At 42.3% G+C, this 21,277-nt stretch overlaps 1 protein-coding gene across 1 annotated transcript in view; it reads right to left on the bottom strand.

The window, feature by feature from the left end:
• efr3a (EFR3 homolog A) overlaps positions 1–20,479 on the bottom strand; it is a 37,637-nt gene extending 17,158 nt beyond the window's left edge. Inside the window, exons 1-7 of the mRNA XM_083908244.1 lie at positions 20,263–20,479; positions 6,854–6,930; positions 5,382–5,509; positions 4,412–4,562; positions 2,227–2,348; positions 1,755–1,904; positions 1,315–1,455 (exon numbers count right to left, since the gene is read on the bottom strand). Coding sequence (XP_083764370.1) covers positions 1,315–1,455; positions 1,755–1,904; positions 2,227–2,348; positions 4,412–4,562; positions 5,382–5,509; positions 6,854–6,930; positions 20,263–20,272 — 779 coding nt within the window. The 5' untranslated portion in view covers positions 20,273–20,479. The remainder of the gene's footprint in view (positions 1–1,314; positions 1,456–1,754; positions 1,905–2,226; positions 2,349–4,411; positions 4,563–5,381; positions 5,510–6,853; positions 6,931–20,262) is intronic.
• Positions 20,480–21,277: the final 798 nt, after the last annotated feature.

Below are 21,277 nucleotides of genomic sequence, written 5' to 3'. Positions count from 1 at the left end.
ACGAGGCAGCAGTAGACCAGCAGCTCCTGTGTCCCTGTGAGGTAAAATCACTGATTTTCTCTTTGTGCTTTGGTGTGGGAGAGTGAGTGTTTTTTTTTTTTTTTCAAATGTACACACTTCTAAAGATTTTGACGACTCATGGGAAGCCTTTTTAAAAATCCTTGAAAGTTTTTGAATTTGTCGATAAAAATTCAAGGACCGTGAAAGTTTTTGAAAATCACCCTAAAAAGACATGGGCTATTGAAAGTTCGGATTTTGTGCAAGAAAATACTGACGGGTTTTTTGCAAATTCAAAAACTTTCAAGGATTTCAAGGACCCTACTTTTAATGGCTTTTTTTCAAATTTACGCACTTTCAAAGATTTTGACAACCCAAGGGAAGCCTCCTTAAAATCCTTGAAAGTTTTTGAAAATCACCCTAAAAAGACATGGTTCACGATAACGATGACAAACTTGAGTTTCCAGTTGGAAAAGTGAGTCTCACAGTGATGTGTGATGACATCAAACGTTCCCATGGTATTACAGCAGCAGGGGGTGCTCACAACACAGTGAGCACTGACCACGTCAGTACATTTAAAAAAAACCAAAAAAAAAACCTGGACGATTCCTGTAGAAAAAGCCCAGAATAACAACAAGCACAGTAAAGAGAGAACGGCGCCGACAACACTAAGAGATTAAATCAATCTCGAGTGGCGAGTTTTAAATCACATTTGTAGCTTTCTTTCAAAATAAAAGCCCTGTAAATGCATCACACTGGACTGAGTAAACAAGATTCACATCGAGTGAAAACAGGACGACGGGCGTCAGCTGCTCCATCACTGAAACGATCAATAACCACCACCACGCCTGAAGGTCTGAGACTAAGATTCAGTCCACGTCCATCATGACGACAGAGAGTTCACGGAACTTCAGTCACGTCAAACTCCTCAATTTACACTCAACCACGTTCACATCTGAAATGTGAATATTTTAATGTTTCTGTCATTTTCAGCTTCTTAAATGTGAATATTTTCACGTTTCTGTCAATTTTCAGCTTCTTAAATGTGAATATTTTCATGTTTCTGTCAATTTTCAGCTTCTTAAATGTGAATATTTTCATGTTTCTGTAATTTTTCAGCTTCTTAAATGTGAATATTTTCATGTTTCTGTCATTTTCAGCTTCTTAAATGTGAATATTTTCACGTTTCTGTCAAATTTCAGCTTCTTAAATGTGAATATTTTCATGTTTCTGTCATTTTTCAGCTTCTTAAATGTTCTCCTTTATTTAATTTAAAGTGATGATGAAGTTAACGGTGGTGAACTCTCGTGTACTCACACTAACACCGGCCTCACGGCGTTGTTCATGTTTCCGTACGCCGCTCTGCCCAGCAGTTCTCTAAAGCAGCTCTCGGCCAGCGCCGCCGGGTTCTCCTCGCCGTCCTCGCCCACCCCCGATGGCGTGCTGGGATGCCCCGCCCTGTGGGAGGAGACGCAGACAGTTCAGAGACAAAGACGACGACAGGACTGAGCATCAACCGCTGCAACTGTTACTGATATTTTTATACATTTATCATTTTGAGTAAAAATGTACATCAGTTTAAGTCTACGATCTACTTTCTGTCTCCTGTAGCTTCCTCTTTTCTCTCCGTTTTGTTTCCATGTGAACAAAGAGCTATTTTTGGACCCTGCTTCTTCTTCATATATATATATTTATATATATATTTAGATCTCTATATCTCAGCGTCTGTAAAGGTAACAAAGTGTTGACGTTGTCACCTGTCCAGGTCGTCCATGTCCTGCATGTTGAAGAGCATGGACGGGATGAGCTTGTCCATGTGCTGAGGCTCCCAGATTATGGCCTGAAGCTCGTCGTTCACTGTCTTCCTGACCACACCCTGAAGACCTTTGATCCCCGCGACACGGATCCTGACACACACACACACACACACGCACACGCACACGCACACGCACACGCACACGCACACGCACACACACACGCACACACACACACACACACACACACACACACACACACACACACACACACACACACACACACACACACAGGATTACGGATTAAAATATCCAGGATTATGATTTTACAGTTGACTTTAAACCCAGGATTATGGATTTTTAAGTTGAATTTAAACCCAGCATTATGGATTTTAAAATTTTATGGATTTAAATATCCAGGATTATGGACATTAAAAAGTGACTCCTGTCCTGGGTGTGAAGGACGTGGTCTCACCTGGTTCTGGTCTCAGGATCCTCGTGGGTGGAGTGACACATGGCGCTGAACTGAGACACGAAGAAGTCGTATCGTCGGTGGTAAGAGGGCGTGTCCTCCTCGATGTTCGCAAACTTCACGAACTGGAGAGAGAGAGAGAGAGAGGAGAGGAGGTAAAAAATCTTCTAAATATTCACATTTAAGAAGCTGAAAAATCAAATAATCTTGGTTATAAAGTTGACGATTCATCGAGTAATTGATGAATAATTGGTTGTGTGACTATGGGCCGAGGACTTTGTGGAGGACACACACACAGACACAGCTGTTGTTCACTGGTGAACTGGAGGTGATGGAGATAATGCTCACGAAGCGGGAGAGAGCAAACCCTCTGTTGTCCTGGCGATCATTTCCTCCTCTCAAACGAGCTCAGAGTGTCCTCCACGTCCACACCTCCTCACCCTCTCTGTGTCTGTGTCCACTTCAGCATCTGTGACAAAAACACTCCTCATTTTGTACCTGACCTTTGACCTCTGCCCGTCTGTGTGTGTGTGTGTGGGGGGTTAATGGAGGACAGGAGCATCAGAGTGTTCCTGTCCTCCTCCTCCTCTTCCTGTATCATGACTGTGTGAGTGCAGCTCAGGTGTGAGAGTGTGTGATGACTCACAACGAGCAGAAGACGTGATTTACACGTAACCAAAGTCCATAGAGTAAACCAGTGATTTTAACATCACAGCACACAGGAGTTCACAGGAGTTGTTGATCCACTGCTGCCTCCATCACTAACTTACAATGTCTAATTTTAGTGAATTCAGCTTTTAAAATATTTAATTTAGACTTAACTCAGTGACACAAAGTGACCACACGAAGCAGCAGAGGACCAGCAGCTCCTGTGTCCCTGTGAGCTAAAATCACTGGTTTTCTCTATGGGCTTTGGTGTGGGAGAGTGAAAATAAACAAATGTAATTTTCAAATGTACGAACTTTCAAAGATTTTGACGACCCAAGGGAAGCCTCCTTAAAATCCTTGAAAGTTTTTGAATTTGGGAAAAAAAATTCAAGGACCTTGAAAGTTTTTGAAAATCACCCTAAAAAGACAATGACAAACTTGAGCAGTTCACTGCTGCCTCCGTCACTAACTTACAACGACTGATTTTAGTGAATTCAACTTTTGAAATATTTCATTTAGACTTAACTCAGTGACACAAAGTGACCACACGAGGCAGCAGAGGACCAGCAGCTCCTGTGTCCCTGTGAGCTAAAATCACTGGTGTTCTCTACGGGCTTTGGTGTGGGAGAGTGGGAGTCTGTATTTACAGTGAAGACAAAGACGTGAAATTGTTCTTATACATGTTCACACAGATATCGTGGCTTCACTGAGACTGTGTCTGCCGCAGCAGGGGGCGCTCACAGCTAAACCAGTAGCTCACACACACAATAAAACAGCTCGATATAACTAGTGATGCGGAGACATTAGCGTCAACATGAAAAGCTGGTTTAACTTCCACGCCGATCATCATTATTAGACTCAATGAGCCTCCAGCGAATGTTATTATGGTCTGTCCTTCAACACAAGCTGAAGGTGAAACCAAAGTTTCTCGTCTTTCCATCGTCTCATGTGAGCAGGAAACAAAGCTGAAGGTTTCCACTCTGCATTATTTATGTCTGCTATTTAGACTCTGACAGAGGACACACACACACACACACACACACACAACAACAACAGAAAGATAAACCCCTAACCAACAGGAAACTGGTTTGTAAACCACTCACTCTCCCACACCAAAGTCCATAGAGAAAATCAGTGATTTTAGCTCACAGGGACACAGGAGCTGCTGGTCCTCTACTGCCTCGTGTGGTCACTTTGTGTCACCGATTTAAGTCTAAATGAAATATTTCAAAAGCCGAATTCACCAGAATCAGTCATTATAACTTAGTGATGGAGGCAGCAGTGGATCAACAACTCCTGTGAACTCCTGTGTGCTGTGATGTTAAAATCACTGGTTTTCTCTATGGGCTTTGGTGTGGGAGAGTGAAAATAAACAAATGCGGAAACAGACAGAGAGAAGATGTGTTGATAATGATATTGAGATTCTCCCAGCATGATTTCATACATCAGTATAATGTATAGACAACAGAAAAAGTAATAATTCTATCTCTGATTAAACATGTAAACGTGGTCATGGTGTCAGGAGACACCGTCGTCTTACCGAGTTGGTGCCGAGGACCTGCAGGTCCGGTTCTCTGGACTCCAGCAGCTTGGCCACCATGTGCAGGAAGCTCTCCACGAAGGGTTTGATGCTCTGAGAGTGACAGGCCATCAGCAGCTGGTCCAGAGCCTCCATGGCGATGACCACGTACCTGACGACCGACACAAGACGCCATCGTCAGTGTCTGCGTTTACACACAGAGAACCTTAACCTTTAAACCTGTCACAGCCAATTAACCACCACGTCCTCAGCGCTACGTGTCTAACTAGCTTCTAGGGCTAACTCGTGATTAGCTTTTAGCTCATAACTACCTTCTAGCTTGTGACTAGCTTCTAGCTCATAGCTAGCTTCTGCCTCATAACTAGCTTCTAGCTCTAACTTGTGACTAGCCTTTAGCTCATGAGTAGCTTCTAGCTCAAAACACTAGCTTTTAGCTCTAGCTTGTGATTATCTTATAGCTTTTGCGTGTGACTAGCTTCTGGCGCAGATCTAGCTTCTAGCTCTAACTTGTGACTAGTTTTTAGCTCATAACTAGCTTCTCGCTCATAACTATCTTCTAGCTCTAGCTTGTGACTAGCTTCTCGCTCATAACTAGCTTCTGCCTCATAACTAGCTTCTAGCTCTAACTTGTGACTAGCCTTTAGCTCATGAGTAGCTTCTAGCTCATAACTAGCTTTTAGCTTTAGCTTGTGACTATCTTCTGCTTGTGACTAGCTTCTGGCGCAGATCTAGCTTCTACCTTTTTTTAATGTCTCTCTGCGTATTTTAATTGAATTCCAGGAGCTGAAGAAACCAAACATTTCAGGGAAACTAAAACATTTCTAAATGTCACAGATTAATCACTGTGTGTCTGTTCACAGATCTGTTCACTTTCTGCTTCTGCAGTTTAGACTGAACCCTGGAACACCCTGATCCACTGCGCGGTCACCTGACAGGCGTGCAGCTCTTCACCCTGCAGAGCGTCACTCACCCATATCGATGTCGTACGACGTCTCTGCTCAGTCTCTCGGCGAGATAAGCTCCGATCCTGTCCAGTTTCTCTGGGGCCGACACGGCGTAGAAGGTCAGCTTCTCCATGTCCGATTTACTAAGGCCATCCTGCAGAGAAACACACGCCAATGAGCTCATGAACCGGGTCGTCGGACGTGTTTCACCAAATTAAATCTACGATGTTTTTAAGAACACGTTCACGTCTTTATCTTCACTGACTTTTCCAATAAGAAACTGAAGTTTGTAAACCACTCACTCTCCCACACCAAAGCCCATAGAGAAAACCAGTGATTTGAAATAAACCTGGCGCTGGCCCTTTAACGTCAGTGTGAATCAGAAGTGCTTGAACGGTGCAGACCTCGTCTAATTAATGTGACGAGGTCTGCAGCGTTAGAGCGTGTGTTCACGCTGCAGCGCCACGAGACAAATGAAGGACAAAGCTGTTTTAATTAACTCATCCAGTCTCACGGCTGATAACAGGTTGTTGTGGCGTCGCGTTAAACAACCGGATTTATGAGAGGTTGGAGGGAAACTGTGAGGAGGGGGAGGAGCCTCGTTTATTCCTCTTAAAACATGTCAGCGTTTGCTCAGAATTCAGAAACTGCAGAGTCACCGTTACCTCCTCCTACATGTTTACACTTCATGTTTCCCTGCTCTTTATAGCTTTTTCAATTCATTACATTTTTCTGCCATTGAAAATGAACGGAACCCTGATCTGCACTTAGCGCTGTACTGTGCGAGGCTCGGGACTAGCTTCTAGCTCATAACTAGCTTCTAGCCCATAACTAGCTTCTAGCTCATAACTAGCTTCTAGCTCTAGCTCATAACTAGCATCTAGCTCGCTTGTGACTAACTTCTATCTCATAACTAGCTCTAACTCGTAACTACCTTCTAGCTCTAACTCATAACTAGCTTCTAGCTCGGGATTAGCTTCTAGCTCTAGCTTGTGACTATCTTCTAGCTCATAACTATCTTCTAGTTCATAACTAGCTTCTAGCTCATAACTAGCTTCTAGCTCTAGCTCATAACTGGCTTCTTGCTCATAACTAGCTTCTAGCTCTAGCTTGTGACTAACTTCTATCTCATAACTAGCTCTAACTCGTAACTACCTTCTAGCTCTAACTCATAACTAGCTTCTAGCTCGGGATTAGCTTCTAGCTCTAGCTTGTGACTATCTTCTAGCTCTAACTTGTGACTAGCTTCTATCTCATAACTAGCTTCTAGCTCTAAATAACTTCTAGCTCTAGCTAGTGACTATCTTCTAGCTCTAGCTCATAACTAGCTTCTGGCTTATAACTAGCTTCTAGCTCATAAATAGCTTCTAGCTCTCGCTCATAACTAGCTTCTCGCTCTAGCTCATAACGAGCCTCTAGCTCTAGCTCATAACTAGCTTCCAGCTCTAGCTCATAACTAGCTCCTAGCTCTAGGTGGTAACCAACTTCTTCTTCTTACTTTTGGGTCTTCAGGGAAGATGTTGTCCACCAGGCGTTTGTACCTGGGCCTCAGTGGACCACAGCAGCCACAGACTCCTGTCAAACACAAACACATCAGACTGTTAGAAAACACTTCAGACACAACAACAACAACAACAACAACAACAACAACAACAACAGAACCACTGTTAGAAACAACGTGAAGCTCAGATCAGGTGCAAAGTCTATGACGAACCAAGAGAAAACTGCGATCTCCAGACTGACACTGTATATGCGTGTGTGTGTGTGGGGGTGTGTGTGTATGTGTGTGTGTGTGTGAGCTGAGCTCGGGGGCAAAGCTGGGTCACTTTAACACGGTTGAGTTTGACGGCCGCCATCACCCCCACCCCCCCGAGAGTCTGGACATTAATCAACTTCACTGAAGCTGGAGTTAACGGCTCGTCGCCACGGCAACGTGCTTCCCACAGCCGCCACCGCTTTACAGCGTTCATTATCGATTCGGCAATTACGTGCTACAACTGTGTGTGTATGTGTGTGTGTGTGTGTGTGTGAGGTCCAGTCGTCTGATCTTCCCATTCAGATATACATTCCATTTAACCTGAACGGTCACACACACACACACTCTCCCACACCAAACCCCATAGAGAAAACCAGTGATTTTAGCTCGCGGGGAAACAGGAGCTGTTGGTCTACTGCTGCCTCGTGTGGTCACTTTGTGTCACTGATTTAAATAATAACGAAGATTTTTCAAAAGCCGAATCGACAAAATCAGACATTGTAAGTAAGTGATGGAGGCAGCAGTGGATCAACAACTCCTGTGAACTCCTGTGTGCTGTGATGTTAAAATCACTGGTTTTCTCTTTGGGCTTTGGTTAAAGAGAAACAAACATGAATGAATGAATGAATGAATGAATGACGGTGGCTCTTGATTGCATTAAAGCCCTCTGTGGCTCAGCGCAGTAATAGAGGCGATGCATCACTGTGAGCGTCCGGCTGTAGATCTGCAGCGACGGCTGCATAATCGCCACCTCAGATGGAGAGATTGTGCCGGTGCTGGTGTGGTCACATGGCTCTGATGAATTACAGCGTCCACCCGCCGGCCGAGAGGAGGCCATTACCACGGATCAAATCCATCATCGACGCAACGGCGGCGGCAACGACGACAGAGCACCAGAAATTAATAACAACGCCATCGCTGTTACGCAAACACCTGCTGCTCCTCCTCCTCCTGTACGTCACGACAGTCAGACTTCAACTGCTCTCGTCTTCATGACGAAGCCTCGACCCAAGCCTGAGGTCCACAGTACTGAAAAGTGGCTAGTTAGCATAGCATTATCAACATTTTTTAGCCCTTAGACTAGATCCTCAAGTACTACTGTCTTCTCGTATCCGCAACTGAAGTACAATTTTACAACTGCTTTGTTGCTAGTTAGCATTGGCATTGTTAGCATAGAATTTTTTTTAGCCCTTACACTGGATCCTCACGTACGCTCATCTTCCCACGGCCTCGACTGAAACACTGAAATTTCCTTAAAGTAGTACTGAAAAGTAGCTAGTTAGCATTAGCATATTAGCATTTTTTTTAGCCCTTAGACTGGATCCTCACATACTAGGCCTTCAGGTGGCCTCACCCCAAGCACAGATTTCTGCAAAAACTGTAAAGCAGCTAGTTAGCATTAGCACTGTTAGCATCACAGGTTGTAGCCCTTGCACCGGATCCTCACGTACGCTCGTCTTCCCACGGCCTCAACTGAAACACAGATTTCCTAAGTACTAAAAAGTTGATAGTTAGCATTAGCATTATTAGCATAGCATATATATTTTTTGCCCTTCGACTGGATCCTCACATACTACTGTCTTCATGCAGCCTCAACCCAAGCAGAGAACTAAAAAGCAGTTAGTTAGCATTAGCACTGTTAGCCTAAGTGTTGCTGAAGCTGAAAAATCACAAGCGACCTGAAGGAGTGTTCCAGTTAAAAGCTCCAACTAGGAACTTGAAAATTCCGACTTCCGCCTGCTACTGGAACGCAGCATTAGTGCCCATTGAGTGGACGTCAGTTTGTGTTTACTAATAAACTCAGAAGAGACAGAAGAGCTGCAGGTTCACACTGACCCACCAGAGTTCACCAGTCCTGGTCTGGAGGCGGCTCGGCTGTAGTTAAACGCTCCGTCGGCCTCGGTGTGAGGAACCTGTCGGTATCTCCTCAGGATCCCACGTCTCATGTCCACACACAGAGACGGCATGACTCAAATATGTCTCCCAAACGTCTCCACCGCGGACAACCTGAGCAGGTGAGAGCGTCACAGACCAGCGTAACCTCATCCCTTCCTGCTGCCGCAAACATAACGGACAGGGACGCTCGGCCAATGAGACGACGACGTCCCCGAGAGAGAGAAAACGAGACGCGGCGTCTCGGGTTACCGTCCTCTGTGTCAGGGACAGGAGAATGTGATCCGGGACAACAACAACAACAACAAAACCCCCCGGAGACAAACCCGGCCTCAGAGTCTCTGTGACCTCATGTGTTTTTAGGTGTACATTGTTTCAGTAACTTAAACCTGGTTACATGTTACAAATATCATGTTCACAATGAAAAGTGAAAGGACAATACCGACAATATGCAAATAGACTCAGAGTTGGGTTGAGGCTGCATGAAGACGGTAGTATGTGAGGATCCAGTCGAAGGGCAAAAAAAAAAATGTTATGCTAATAATGCTAATGCTAACTATCCACTTTTCAGTACTAAGGAAATCTGTGTTTCAGTCGAGGCCGTGGGAAGACGAGCAGTACGTGGGGATCCTGTGTAAGGGCGACATCCTGTGATGCCAACAGTGCTAATGCTAACTAGCTGCTTTACAGTTCTTGCAGAAATCTGTGCTTGGGTTGAGGCTGCCTGAAGGCGATAGTATGTGAAGATCTAGTCAAAGGGCAAAAAAAATATGCTATGCTAATAATGCTAATGCTAAATATCCACTTTCAGTACTTAGGAAATCTGTGTTTCAATCGAGGCCATGGGAAGAGAAGATGAGCGTACGTGAGGATTCAGTGTAAGGGCAAAAAAAGAAATGCTATGCTAGCAATACCAATGCTAACTAGCGACAAAGCAGTTAGGTGTAAAATTGTACTTCAGTTGCGGATGCGAAAAGACAGTAGTACTTGAGGATCCAGTCTAATGGCTAAAAAAATGCTATGTTAATAATGCTATGCTAACTAGCCACTTTTAACCTCACATGACCTGAACTATCCACACACACGCGTCTAAGACCCAGGAAACTTTGTTGTGATCGACGGCCAGTAAAGATGTCGTGAGGTCACAGAGCGACGCCACTGTCACAGCTTTCATCTGCCCGTCAAAGGCCGGGGGATTAATCAGGAAGAGCTGGCTTTAATCTCATAGATTACTCTCCTCACAGACGATTCAGGTGCAGATTGATGTGCACAGGTGTGCGTGTGTGTGTATACTTGAAGAGATATGGAGGTCGTTTTTGAAGACATAAAAATAAAGTCATCAGCATCCTGTCTTGCTGCTGTAACACTGGAAATTTCCCCACTGCGGGACGAATAAAGGACTTCTTATCCAAGAAGAAGAAACCACTCACTCTCCCACACCAAAGTCCATAGAGAGGACCAGCAGCTCCTGTGTCCCTGTGAGCTAAAATCACTGGTTTTCTCTCTGGGCTTTGGTGTGGGAGAGCGAGTGGACCGTTAAGCTAACGTAGTCTTCGTCCTTTTATCGTATATTTATATGAAAATGTAAATGTGAAACAAAAAAAAAATCACCTTTTCTTTTTTTAATTTATTCATAAAGCCACTGTTGTCAGGTTTTTAAAAAACCTTCTTTATTGTTAGCGCCTGCTGCGTCTCGTGCTTAATGTTTCTTTAAATGGTTTATGCAAAGCACATTAAATTGCCTCCATTTATCAAATATTATTCAACATATAAATAGAACTGCCTCGTCTTTTCTAATTGGCTTTTTCCACCCACGGCTCCGGCTGCACAGCTGCTCAGGCATTCTGGAAAATCTCTCTCTTTAAATTCCTATATGACATTGTATAGAAAAAAATAATCCAGGTCCAATGACCTTGAATTTATGACTGTTTTTATCAAACACTGATTTAAAATCTGGAAATGTGAGATTAAATTATTGCATCAAAATTTTACACAACACACACACACAAAAAAATGACAGAAACGTGAAAATATTCACATTTAAGAAGCTGAAAAATGACAGAAACGTGAAAATATTCACATTTAAGAAGCTGAAAAATGACAGAAACGTGAAAATATTCACATTTAAGAAGCTGAAAAATGACAAAAACGTGAAAATATTCACATTTAAGAAGCTGAAAAATGACAAAAACGTGAAAATATTCACATTTAAGAAGCTGAAAAATGACAGAAACGTGAAAATATTCACATTTAAGAAGCTGAAAAATGACAAAAACATGAAAATATTCACATTTAAGAAGCTGAGAAATGACAGAAACGTGAAAATATTCACATTTAAGAAGCTGAAAAATGACAAAAACATGAAAATATTCACATTTAAGAAGCTGAGAAATGACAGAAACGTGAAAATATTCACATTTAAGAAGCTGAAAAATGACAAAAACATGAAAATATTCACATTTAAGAAGCTGAAAAATGACAGAAAAGTGGTTTAAATGATTTAAAATCAAAAACAGTTGATGATGAATGAAGCTGATGACGTTTATGTGAGCTGTGGAATGACAGTGGTTTAAGTTCTTCACCATTATTCCGTGTTTCTGGGCTTGTTTATTGTTTTTTTGTGTTAACGGTGACTCTGACATGAACATGTGATGATTATTCATGACGATGGATCAGAGGGCGTCTCCCTGTGTCACAGCCACAAAAACACTCTGCTCCTCCTGATAAATGTGTCGCTTCCAATTGAATTATGATCCCAGAGCAGATAGAGGATTTGTGGCGGCGGCGTTTGTCTGATTTAAATATTCATGTGGTGGTTTTAGACCGAGGCAGGAAATGGAAACTGAACCAGATGAAATCCCACGGTTTCACATTTCCCACGGAGGAGAAGGAGGAGAAACTCAGGTGAGACATCAATGACTCACTCAGGACAATAGAGGGCGAGAGAGAGCACCGCCCAACCACTCCCTACATGAGAAACACCATCACACAGTCTTTAAATAAACAGGACTATAATTAAACGATGAAAATAAAGTATGCAAATGAGCCAATAAAATATAAAATACTATATATGAAACAACAGTCTGCAACAAAACAAGTGAGAAGTGAGTGTTTAAGTGAGGACATCATGCAAAGTGAGGACATCTATGTCAAAGTGAGGACATCTATGTCAAAGTGAGGACATCTTTGTCAAAGTGAGGACATCTTTGTTTAAGTGAGGACATCTTGTCAAAGTGAGGACATCTTTGTTTAAGTGAGGACATCTTTGTTTAAGTGAGGACATCTTTGTTTAAGTGAGGACATCTTTGTTTAAGTGAGGACATCTTTGTTTAAGTGAGGACATCTTTGTTTAAGTGAGGACATCTTTGTTTAAGTGAGGACATCTTTGTTAAAGTGAGGACATCTTTGTTAAAGTGAGGACATCTTTGTCAAAGTGAGGACATCTTTGTTTAAGTGAGGACATCTTTGTTTAAGTGAGGACATCACGTCAAAGTGAGGACATCTTTGTTTAAGTGAGGACATCACGTCAAAGTGAGGACATCTTTGTTTAAGTGAGGACATCTTTAAGTGAGGACATCCTGTCAAAGTGAGGACATCCTGTCAAAGTGAGGACATCACGTCAAAGTGAGGACATCCTGTCAAAGTGAGGACATCACGTCAAAGTGAGGACATCCCGTCAAAGTGAGGACATCCCGTCAAAGTGAGGACATCTCGTCAAAGTGAGGACATCCCTTCAAAGTGAGGACATCCCGTCAAAGTGAGGACATCCCGTCAAAGTGAGGACATCTTTGTTTAAGTGAGGACATCTCGTCAAAGTGAGGACATTATGCAAAGTGAGGACATCTCGTCAAAGTGAGGACATCTCGTCAAAGTGAGGACATTCTGTCAAAGTGAGGACATCTCGTCAAAGTGAGGACATCCTGTCAAAGTGAGGACATCTTTAAGTGAGGACATCTCGTCAAAGTGAGGACATCTTTGTTTAAGTGAGGACATCTTTGTTTAAGTGAGGACATCTTTATCAAAGTGAGGACATCTTTGTCAAGGTGAGGACATCCTGTCAAAGTGAGGACATCTTGTCAAAGTGAGGACATCTTTGTTTAAGTGAGGACATCTTTGTTTAAGTGAGGACATCTTTGTTTAAGTGAGGACATCACGTCAAAGTGAGGACATCTTTGTTTAAGTGAGGACATCTCGTCAAAGTGAGGACATCCTGTCAAAGTGAGGACATCTTTAAGTGAGGACATCACGTCAAAGTGAGGACATCTTTGTCAAGGTGAGGACATCTTTAAGTGAGGACATCACGTCAAAGTGAGGACATCACGTCAAAGTGAGGACATCTTTAAGTGAGGACATCACGTCAAAGTGAGGACATCTTTGTTTAAGTGAGGACATCTCGTCAAAGTGAGGACATCTTTAAGTGAGGACATCACGTCAAAGTGAGGACATCTTTGTCAAGGTGAGGACATCTTTAAGTGAGGACATCACGTCAAAGTGAGGACATCACGTCAAAGTGAGGACATCTTTAAGTGAGGACATCTCGTCAAAGTGAGGACATCTTTGTTTAAGTGAGGACATCACGTCAAAGTGAGGACATCTCGTCAAAGTGAGGACATCTTTGTTTAAGTGAGGACAATTCGTACTCGAACCAGACTGATCTGAACCAGACTGATCTGAACCACACTGAACCAGAACCAGACTGATCTGAACCAGACTGAACCAGAACCACTGAACCAGATCCACGACCCAACAGAACTCCATGTAAAAACGGTAAAAAGCACATTTCAGCCTCAACAACTGCAGGAAACCAAACGTTTCAAGCCTGTGCTCATCAAAGAGTCCAGCAGGGGGCCTCGCTCGGGTCCTGCTCATAAACCAGAACCTCAGGAGTCCACACGGGGACACAGAGGGGTTTTATCAGTCTGTCACTGAGCAGATCAGAGACGAAGATCCATCATCATCATCAGGGAGGAGGAGGAGGAGGAGGAGAAATCCATCAATCAATCAATCAACCCCAGAGAGAGGAGGACGAGGATGGAATGAAGAGAAGACTCACGCTAAGTCATGAGGCGGAGGTCAGGGATGAAGATGTGAGGAAGAAGGAAGGAAGGAAGGAAGGAAGGAAGGAAGGAAGGAGTGTCCACGCTGTGACAAATGAGACCAATAGAAGGTCTTCTTCTTCTCTCCGTGGTGTTAGACGAGTGTATAACGATGATAAATGTGAAGACAGAGCCAGACTCTGCAGACAGAAACCACCGCTCTGTAAAAACAACACTTCCTGATTTACTGCCGACAATATTTGTTTGAATCAGTTTCAGGAGAATCATGAAAGAGTCAACAGGACATTTGTCTGACTGTCCTCAGGGGGCGGAGCTAAGAGACCAAATAAGAAGAAGAAGATGCTGGTTCAAATCCACAGTCACTGCTGAGTCTGAGGCTTTATCGACAGGAGGTTCTGTCTTCATTAAGTCGTCTGATGGATCATCAGAGGTTTAACGTTTAATGAAGACACAGACTTTGTCTTTATTAAACTCCACAAAAATGACACAAACTAGAGAATATTCACGTTTAAGAAGCTGAAAAATGACAGAAACGTGAAAATATTCACATTTAAGAAGCTGAAAAATGACAGAAACGTGAAAATATTCACATTTAAGAAGCTGAAAAATGACAGAAACATGAAAATATTCACATTTAAGAAGCTGAAAAATGACAGAAACATGAAAATATTCACATTTAAGAAGCTGAAAAATGACAGAAACGTGAAAATATTCACATTTAAGAAGCTGAAAAATGACAGAAACGTGAAAATATTCACATTTAAGAAGCTGAAAAATGACAGAAACATGAAAATATTCACATTTAAGAAGCTGAAAAATGACAGAAACATGAAAATATTCACATTTAAGAAGCTGAAAAATGACAGAAACATGAAAATATTCACATTTAAGAAGCTGAAAAATGACAGAAACGTGAAAATATTCACATTTAAGAAGCTGAAAAATGACAGAAACATGAAAATATTCACATTTAAGAAGCTGAAAAATGACAGAAACATGAAAATATTCACATTAAAGAGGCTGAAAAACGACTTTAAAAACACTCCAACACAAATGTAAAAGCAGCATCGTCTTCAGCGCTCGGTCATTAATGACTCTGCTGGATCTCTGCTCTCTGGATCAATAAGTGATCGATAGCTGATTGAGTTTAATCAGCTGAGGTTGAAGGTCATTAGCAGAGGAACATGTTTGTGATCCAATAAGAGACTTGGTGGTCGTTAATGACCCGTTAACAAGTTTCTTCATTAGGTTCAACTTAAGGATTCAGATTTCACTGTTTTATGTGAGTTTAAAAATCCTGAGGAATGTGTGTGTGTAAAAAGACTTAATTGTGCATGAAAGACAGCAGATGACCTCTGGTGCTTCAATCAAACATCTGCCAGCCTGAGGCTGAAGGGCAAATCAACCACACACACACACACACACACACACACACACACCCCCACACACACACACACCCCCACACACACACACACCCCCACACACACACACACACACACCCCCACACACACACACACCCCCACACACACACACACACACACACACACACACACACACACACACACACACACACACACACACACACACACACACACACACACACACACACACACACACACACACACACACACACACACACACACACACACTCACTCACTCACTCACTCACTCACAGCAGTGAGTCCTTCATGCTCACGTTCACCTGAGAACATCATCATCAGTGCACAGACGTGTTGACCGGGACATGACCGTGTACGGAGGAAGAAAATCACTGATTTTCTCTATGAGGTTTGGTGTGTGATGGAGTTGAATCACAGCATCATCACCTGAGGACCTGTCCCTCACGTCTTCTTATGACAACATGAATCGTGCTCCGTCACGGCTCTGATTGGTCCTGAAGATGCACCATGGAAGCAGGCATCTGATTGGACGACCCGGGGCTCCGCGTTAAAAAAAGATCAATGGCCGCTGCCGCGACACACACACACACACACAAGAATTAGTCCCTCACAGGCTCATTGTTCTCTGAATCCATTTTGTTGGAGGTGAAGCAGAGGACGGCCTGTCAGGTGTGTGTGTGTGTTTGTGTGTGTGTGTATAACTGATTTTAATTATAAAAATTAAAAAAAACACTTGATTAATGGAATGAAAATTACAGTAATAATCAGTCAGAAAATTGAAATTGTTGGTGAAAAGAAGTCATGAAACTTCATGAAAGTATACTATGTTATGATGTAAATACAAAATATTCACATTTCAGATGGTTTAAAAAAAAAAAACGGACGTCGTTATGATTTACACTTCCTGCTTCTTCGTCACTTTATGACAGAAAAAGCAGTGAAAATGTTCAATTGTCCACACGACAACACAGGAAGTCGACGTGGTTATTTCCCAGCAGGCCTTGCTCCATCCATCACTACATGTCTGACCGTGTGTCTGTGTGTGTGTGTGTGTGTGTGTGTGAGAGTGTGTGTCCTACATAATGACTTAATTGAGGTGGTTAACACTTTGAGGATAATGAGAGCCTCTAGACCACAACAGACCCAGGAGTGAGAGCTCTGAAGTGTGAAAACACACACACACACACACACACACACACACACACACACACACACACACACACACACACACACACACACACACACACACACACACACACACACACACACACACACACACACACACACACACACACACACACACACACACACACACACACACACACACACACACACACACACACACACACACACACACACACACACACACACACAGATTTAAAACCACCACAGTCTACTGCTGCTGTCAGACTCACCGCATAAAATCTATGTCAGTTTAAGTCTACGATGTCTTTAAATTAACGAAATTTCAAAAATTCATTAAAATTATTCGCTAATATTTTCAACTGATTCTTGTTCAGGGCGATGTCGACTATTATGATGGTAAATTTCGAGTCATTCCGAGATACTTCTTTTTTGCTGATGAGCCACTGCCTGCCAGGGCAATCTGACTAATGGTAAACAACAAGACATTATAAGGCTTTCTGGACCAAACAAAGAATTTATAATCGAGGAAATTATCGTCAAATTTATGATGAAAATAATGAGTTAGTTAGTTGTGGCACTAATGTAGGTTTGTCCACACACACACACACACAGTGTCACACTGGTCCATCAGGGATCGATGTTGAAGGCGTCACATTAACTGCTAATGTAATCAGCACTTTACAACTGGGAGTAATTACAGAACAGACGTGAATTCTGTAGGGAGAGTCCTTCAAGCTGCGCACGCACACACACACACACACACACACACACACACACACACACACACACACACACACACACACACACACACACACACACACACACACACACACACACACACACACACACACACACACACACACACACACACACACACACACACACACACACACACACACACACACACACACACACACACACACACACACACACACCACCTCCTTCTCCACCGTCTCAACCTTTTTCTAGAGAGAGCTCCCCCTGGTGTTCACTGTAAGGCTGCAACGATTATTCGTCGACGAAATGAATCGTCAACCGTTTTTATCCTCGTTAATTAAGTTTTAAAAAAAATAAATAAATAAACTAGTTGAACCACATTTTTCAGGTTCTTAAATGTGAATATTTTCATGTTTGTCATTTTTCAGGTTCTTAAATGTGAATATTTTCATGTTTCTGTCATTTTTCAGCTTCTTAAATGTGAATATTTTCACGTTTCTGTCATTTTTCAGCTTCTTAAATGTGAATATTTTCACGTTTCTGTCATTTTTCAGCTTCTTAAATGTGAATATTTTCACGTTTCTGTCATTTTTCAGCTTCTTAAATGTGAATATTTTCACGTTTCTGTCATTTTTCAGCTTCTTAAATGTGAATATTTTCATGTTTCTGTCATTTTTCAGCTTCTTAAATGTGAATATTTTCACGTTTCTGTCATTTTTCAGCTTCTTAAATGTGAATATTTTCACGTTTCTGTCATTTTTCAGCTTCTTAAATGTGAATATTTTCATGTTTCTGTCATTTTTCACTTCTTAAATGTGAATTTTTTCATGTTTCTGTCATTTTTCAGCTTCTTAAATGTGAATATTTTCACGTTTCTGTCATTTTTCAGCTTCTCAAATGTGAATATTTTCACGTTTCTGTAATTTTTCAGCTTCTTAAATGTGAATATTCTCTTTCTCAAACAAAGAAATCATTGACAAATCATCAACAGTCACATTCACAAGAGCGATATTTGCTTCCTGACGTCTTCAGAGACAGACACAGCAGTGGATTTTGGGAAGAGTTGTCCGCACACGGAGGAGCAGGACAATCCCAGAGGAATACAGGGAAAAGTGCCAGATATTCTGCTTTTAATAGAATTATTCATTCCACTAAGTGCTCCTGACTGAAGTGGGCTTTGAAGAAGCCTGACGTATTCCGCTAAACCGACCGACTTAAGAGAATTCCTCTGAGACGTAACACAAATCCACACAGATTCTAGGACATTCCAGGAGTTTCATTACACACACACACACTCACTCACTCACACACACACACACACACACACACACACACAGGATCAAATAAAGGTCAGCCACGCTGCAGAACACAACACAACATCAGTCCCTGGACACCTGGATTGTTTACAGTGGGGTCTGCAGACATGATGAACACACCTGAACTCTGACCTCATCAAGAGCAGGTCACCTGAGGTCAACACCGGAGACGCACAGTATACACACACACACACACACACACACACTGTATATATAGACCTTCACTTCACTATCTCCATGTGTGGGATGAAAATAATGATTTTAATCCTAACTTCATAACTTATAACCTCACATTTATATGCATCAGACTTTTCCAACAGGAAACTTAAGTTTGTAAACCGCTCACTCTCCCACACCAAAGCCCATAGAGAAAATCAGTGATTTTATCTCACAGGGACACAGGAGCTGCTGGTCTACTGCTGCCTCGTGTGGTCACTTTGTGTCACTAAGTCTAAAGTAAATATTTTAAAAGCTGAATTCACTAAAATCAGTCATTGGAAGTTAGTGATGGAGGCAGCAGTGGATCAACAACTCCTGTGAACTCCTGTGTGTCTGATGTTAAAATCACTGGTTTACTCTATGGGCTTTGGTGTGGGAGAGTGAGTGAGTTTACAAACTTAAGTTTCAAGGGGAAATAATTTTCTTTAACGTTCACGTCTTTATATCACTGTTAAACAGACTTTTCCTTGTGTAAAACTGAAGTTTATAAACCACTCACTCTCCCACACCAAAGTCCATAGAGTAAACCAGTGATTTTAACTTCACAGCACACAGGAGTTCACAGGAGTTGTTGATCCACTGCTGCCTCCATCACTAACTTACAATGACTGATTTTAGTGAATTCGGCTTTTAAAATATTTCATTTAGACTTAACTCGGTGACACAAAGTGACCACACGAGGCAGCAGATGAACACCAGCTGCTCCTGTGTCCCTGTGAGCTAAAATCACTGATTTTCTCTATGGGCTTTGGTGTGGGAGAGTGAGTGGGAGAGACTTTAGTGTTTTAGTCACTATATAAAAGACCTGGCTGATAAAATGTACATGTCTTTATCTCAGCGTAAGAGGAAGTTTGTGAGGCACTCACTCTGCCACACCAAAGTCCACTTTTAAAGACCCGACCTCTTAAGAACAGTCCACCGTGGACATTTGACCTGTTTTACTGTCTCATGATGTCACTGTTTAACTTACTGTGTCTTTAACTGTGTCAAAGTCGGGTTGTTTTTGAACAGTATTGTAAACACAGGTGAGACAGGTGACAGGTGTGTGTTTGTACCACACTCCTGCACTCATTTGTGTTGTTTTTAATATTTTCTACAGTATTTTTATTGTTGTTGTTTTGGGTCTGTTAGGTCACACGTTTGTATGATTTATTTATTCATCTCTGACGTACAGAACCTTGTTTCAGCTGTTGTTGTTTTTAAAGTGCTTTATCAATAAAGTTGGATTGGATTGGAATGCACTGTCAGTGAACGCATCACTGCACTTCTTTTTCTTTCTTTTTTTAACCCACCCCAAAAAATCTTTACCCTCAATTCTGGTGACGTTCATATAATTATTAGCATTAGCTAAAACTGTGACATGTAACACACACACACACACACACACACGGGGAGTGACGTACCGGCTGGCATCCTGGTGCTGCCCGGCTGAACCGCAGTGTGTGTGGGTCACTTCAGTCAGTTAGCCTCCATGTAGCTTCTCCTTCCTCCGGTCCTCACCTTCACATGACATCAGACTCGACTCTGTGACGACAACAGCACGCGTTTAAAACACAAACAACACACAAACACACACACACACAGTGAACGTCTAACCCGGTATCAGGCTAACACCGCCCGCCCGCCGCCACACACACTAATGACGAACAGCCGCGGTACACGCACGTAAACACGGCGGGAGCTGTTAGCTAACAACGGCTCAGCGGGAGGAGGAGGCGGAGGCGGAGGAGGGGGCGACACTGCGGCGGAGACGGCGCCGACATGAGTGACACATTCCTGGGCACAGGAGTGAGAACACAGCGACATACCTGTGGAGGAAGCGCCGCAGCACACGGAACAGCACACACACACACACACACACACACACACACTTTGACGCGTTACTACACTTGTGACTGCTTTACGGTCACACACACACACACACACACGCAACACAACACGGAAGTGTCAGTCCGTGTGCGCGTGCGGCTGTGCTTCGGACAGCTAACAGCTAATTATGTGCTAACGGTGCTAATGTTGTCAAACACGCGTACATTATGTGTTTTATATGTGTACAAATATAAACTTTTGTTTGTGTGTGTGTATTTAAAGTGTCCTGTACTTATATATCATATATATATACATAAATATATTTTTCATAATACACTGTATATATACACATTTTACTGATAGATAAGCTAACTTTTAGCTAACTTAAACGAAATGATAGCTAGAAACCTATTTGACCCACAATATGAAGATAATAACACGTATAAAGGTTTTTATATATATAAATATATGTATATATATATTTATATATATATATATATACTGTATATACATATATATACATATATATAAATATATATACACGCTCCAAAAAGAAAACTGTTGACATTTCATTGCTCTTTATACACAACCTCTGATAAACGGTAAATT

The sequence above is a fragment of the Microchirus variegatus genome (genome assembly GCF_963457635.1).
Source record: "Microchirus variegatus genome assembly, chromosome: 21".
Classification (NCBI taxonomy): domain Eukaryota; kingdom Metazoa; phylum Chordata; class Actinopteri; order Pleuronectiformes; family Soleidae; genus Microchirus; species Microchirus variegatus.
This window is presented reverse-complemented; position numbering and strand designations above follow the sequence as displayed.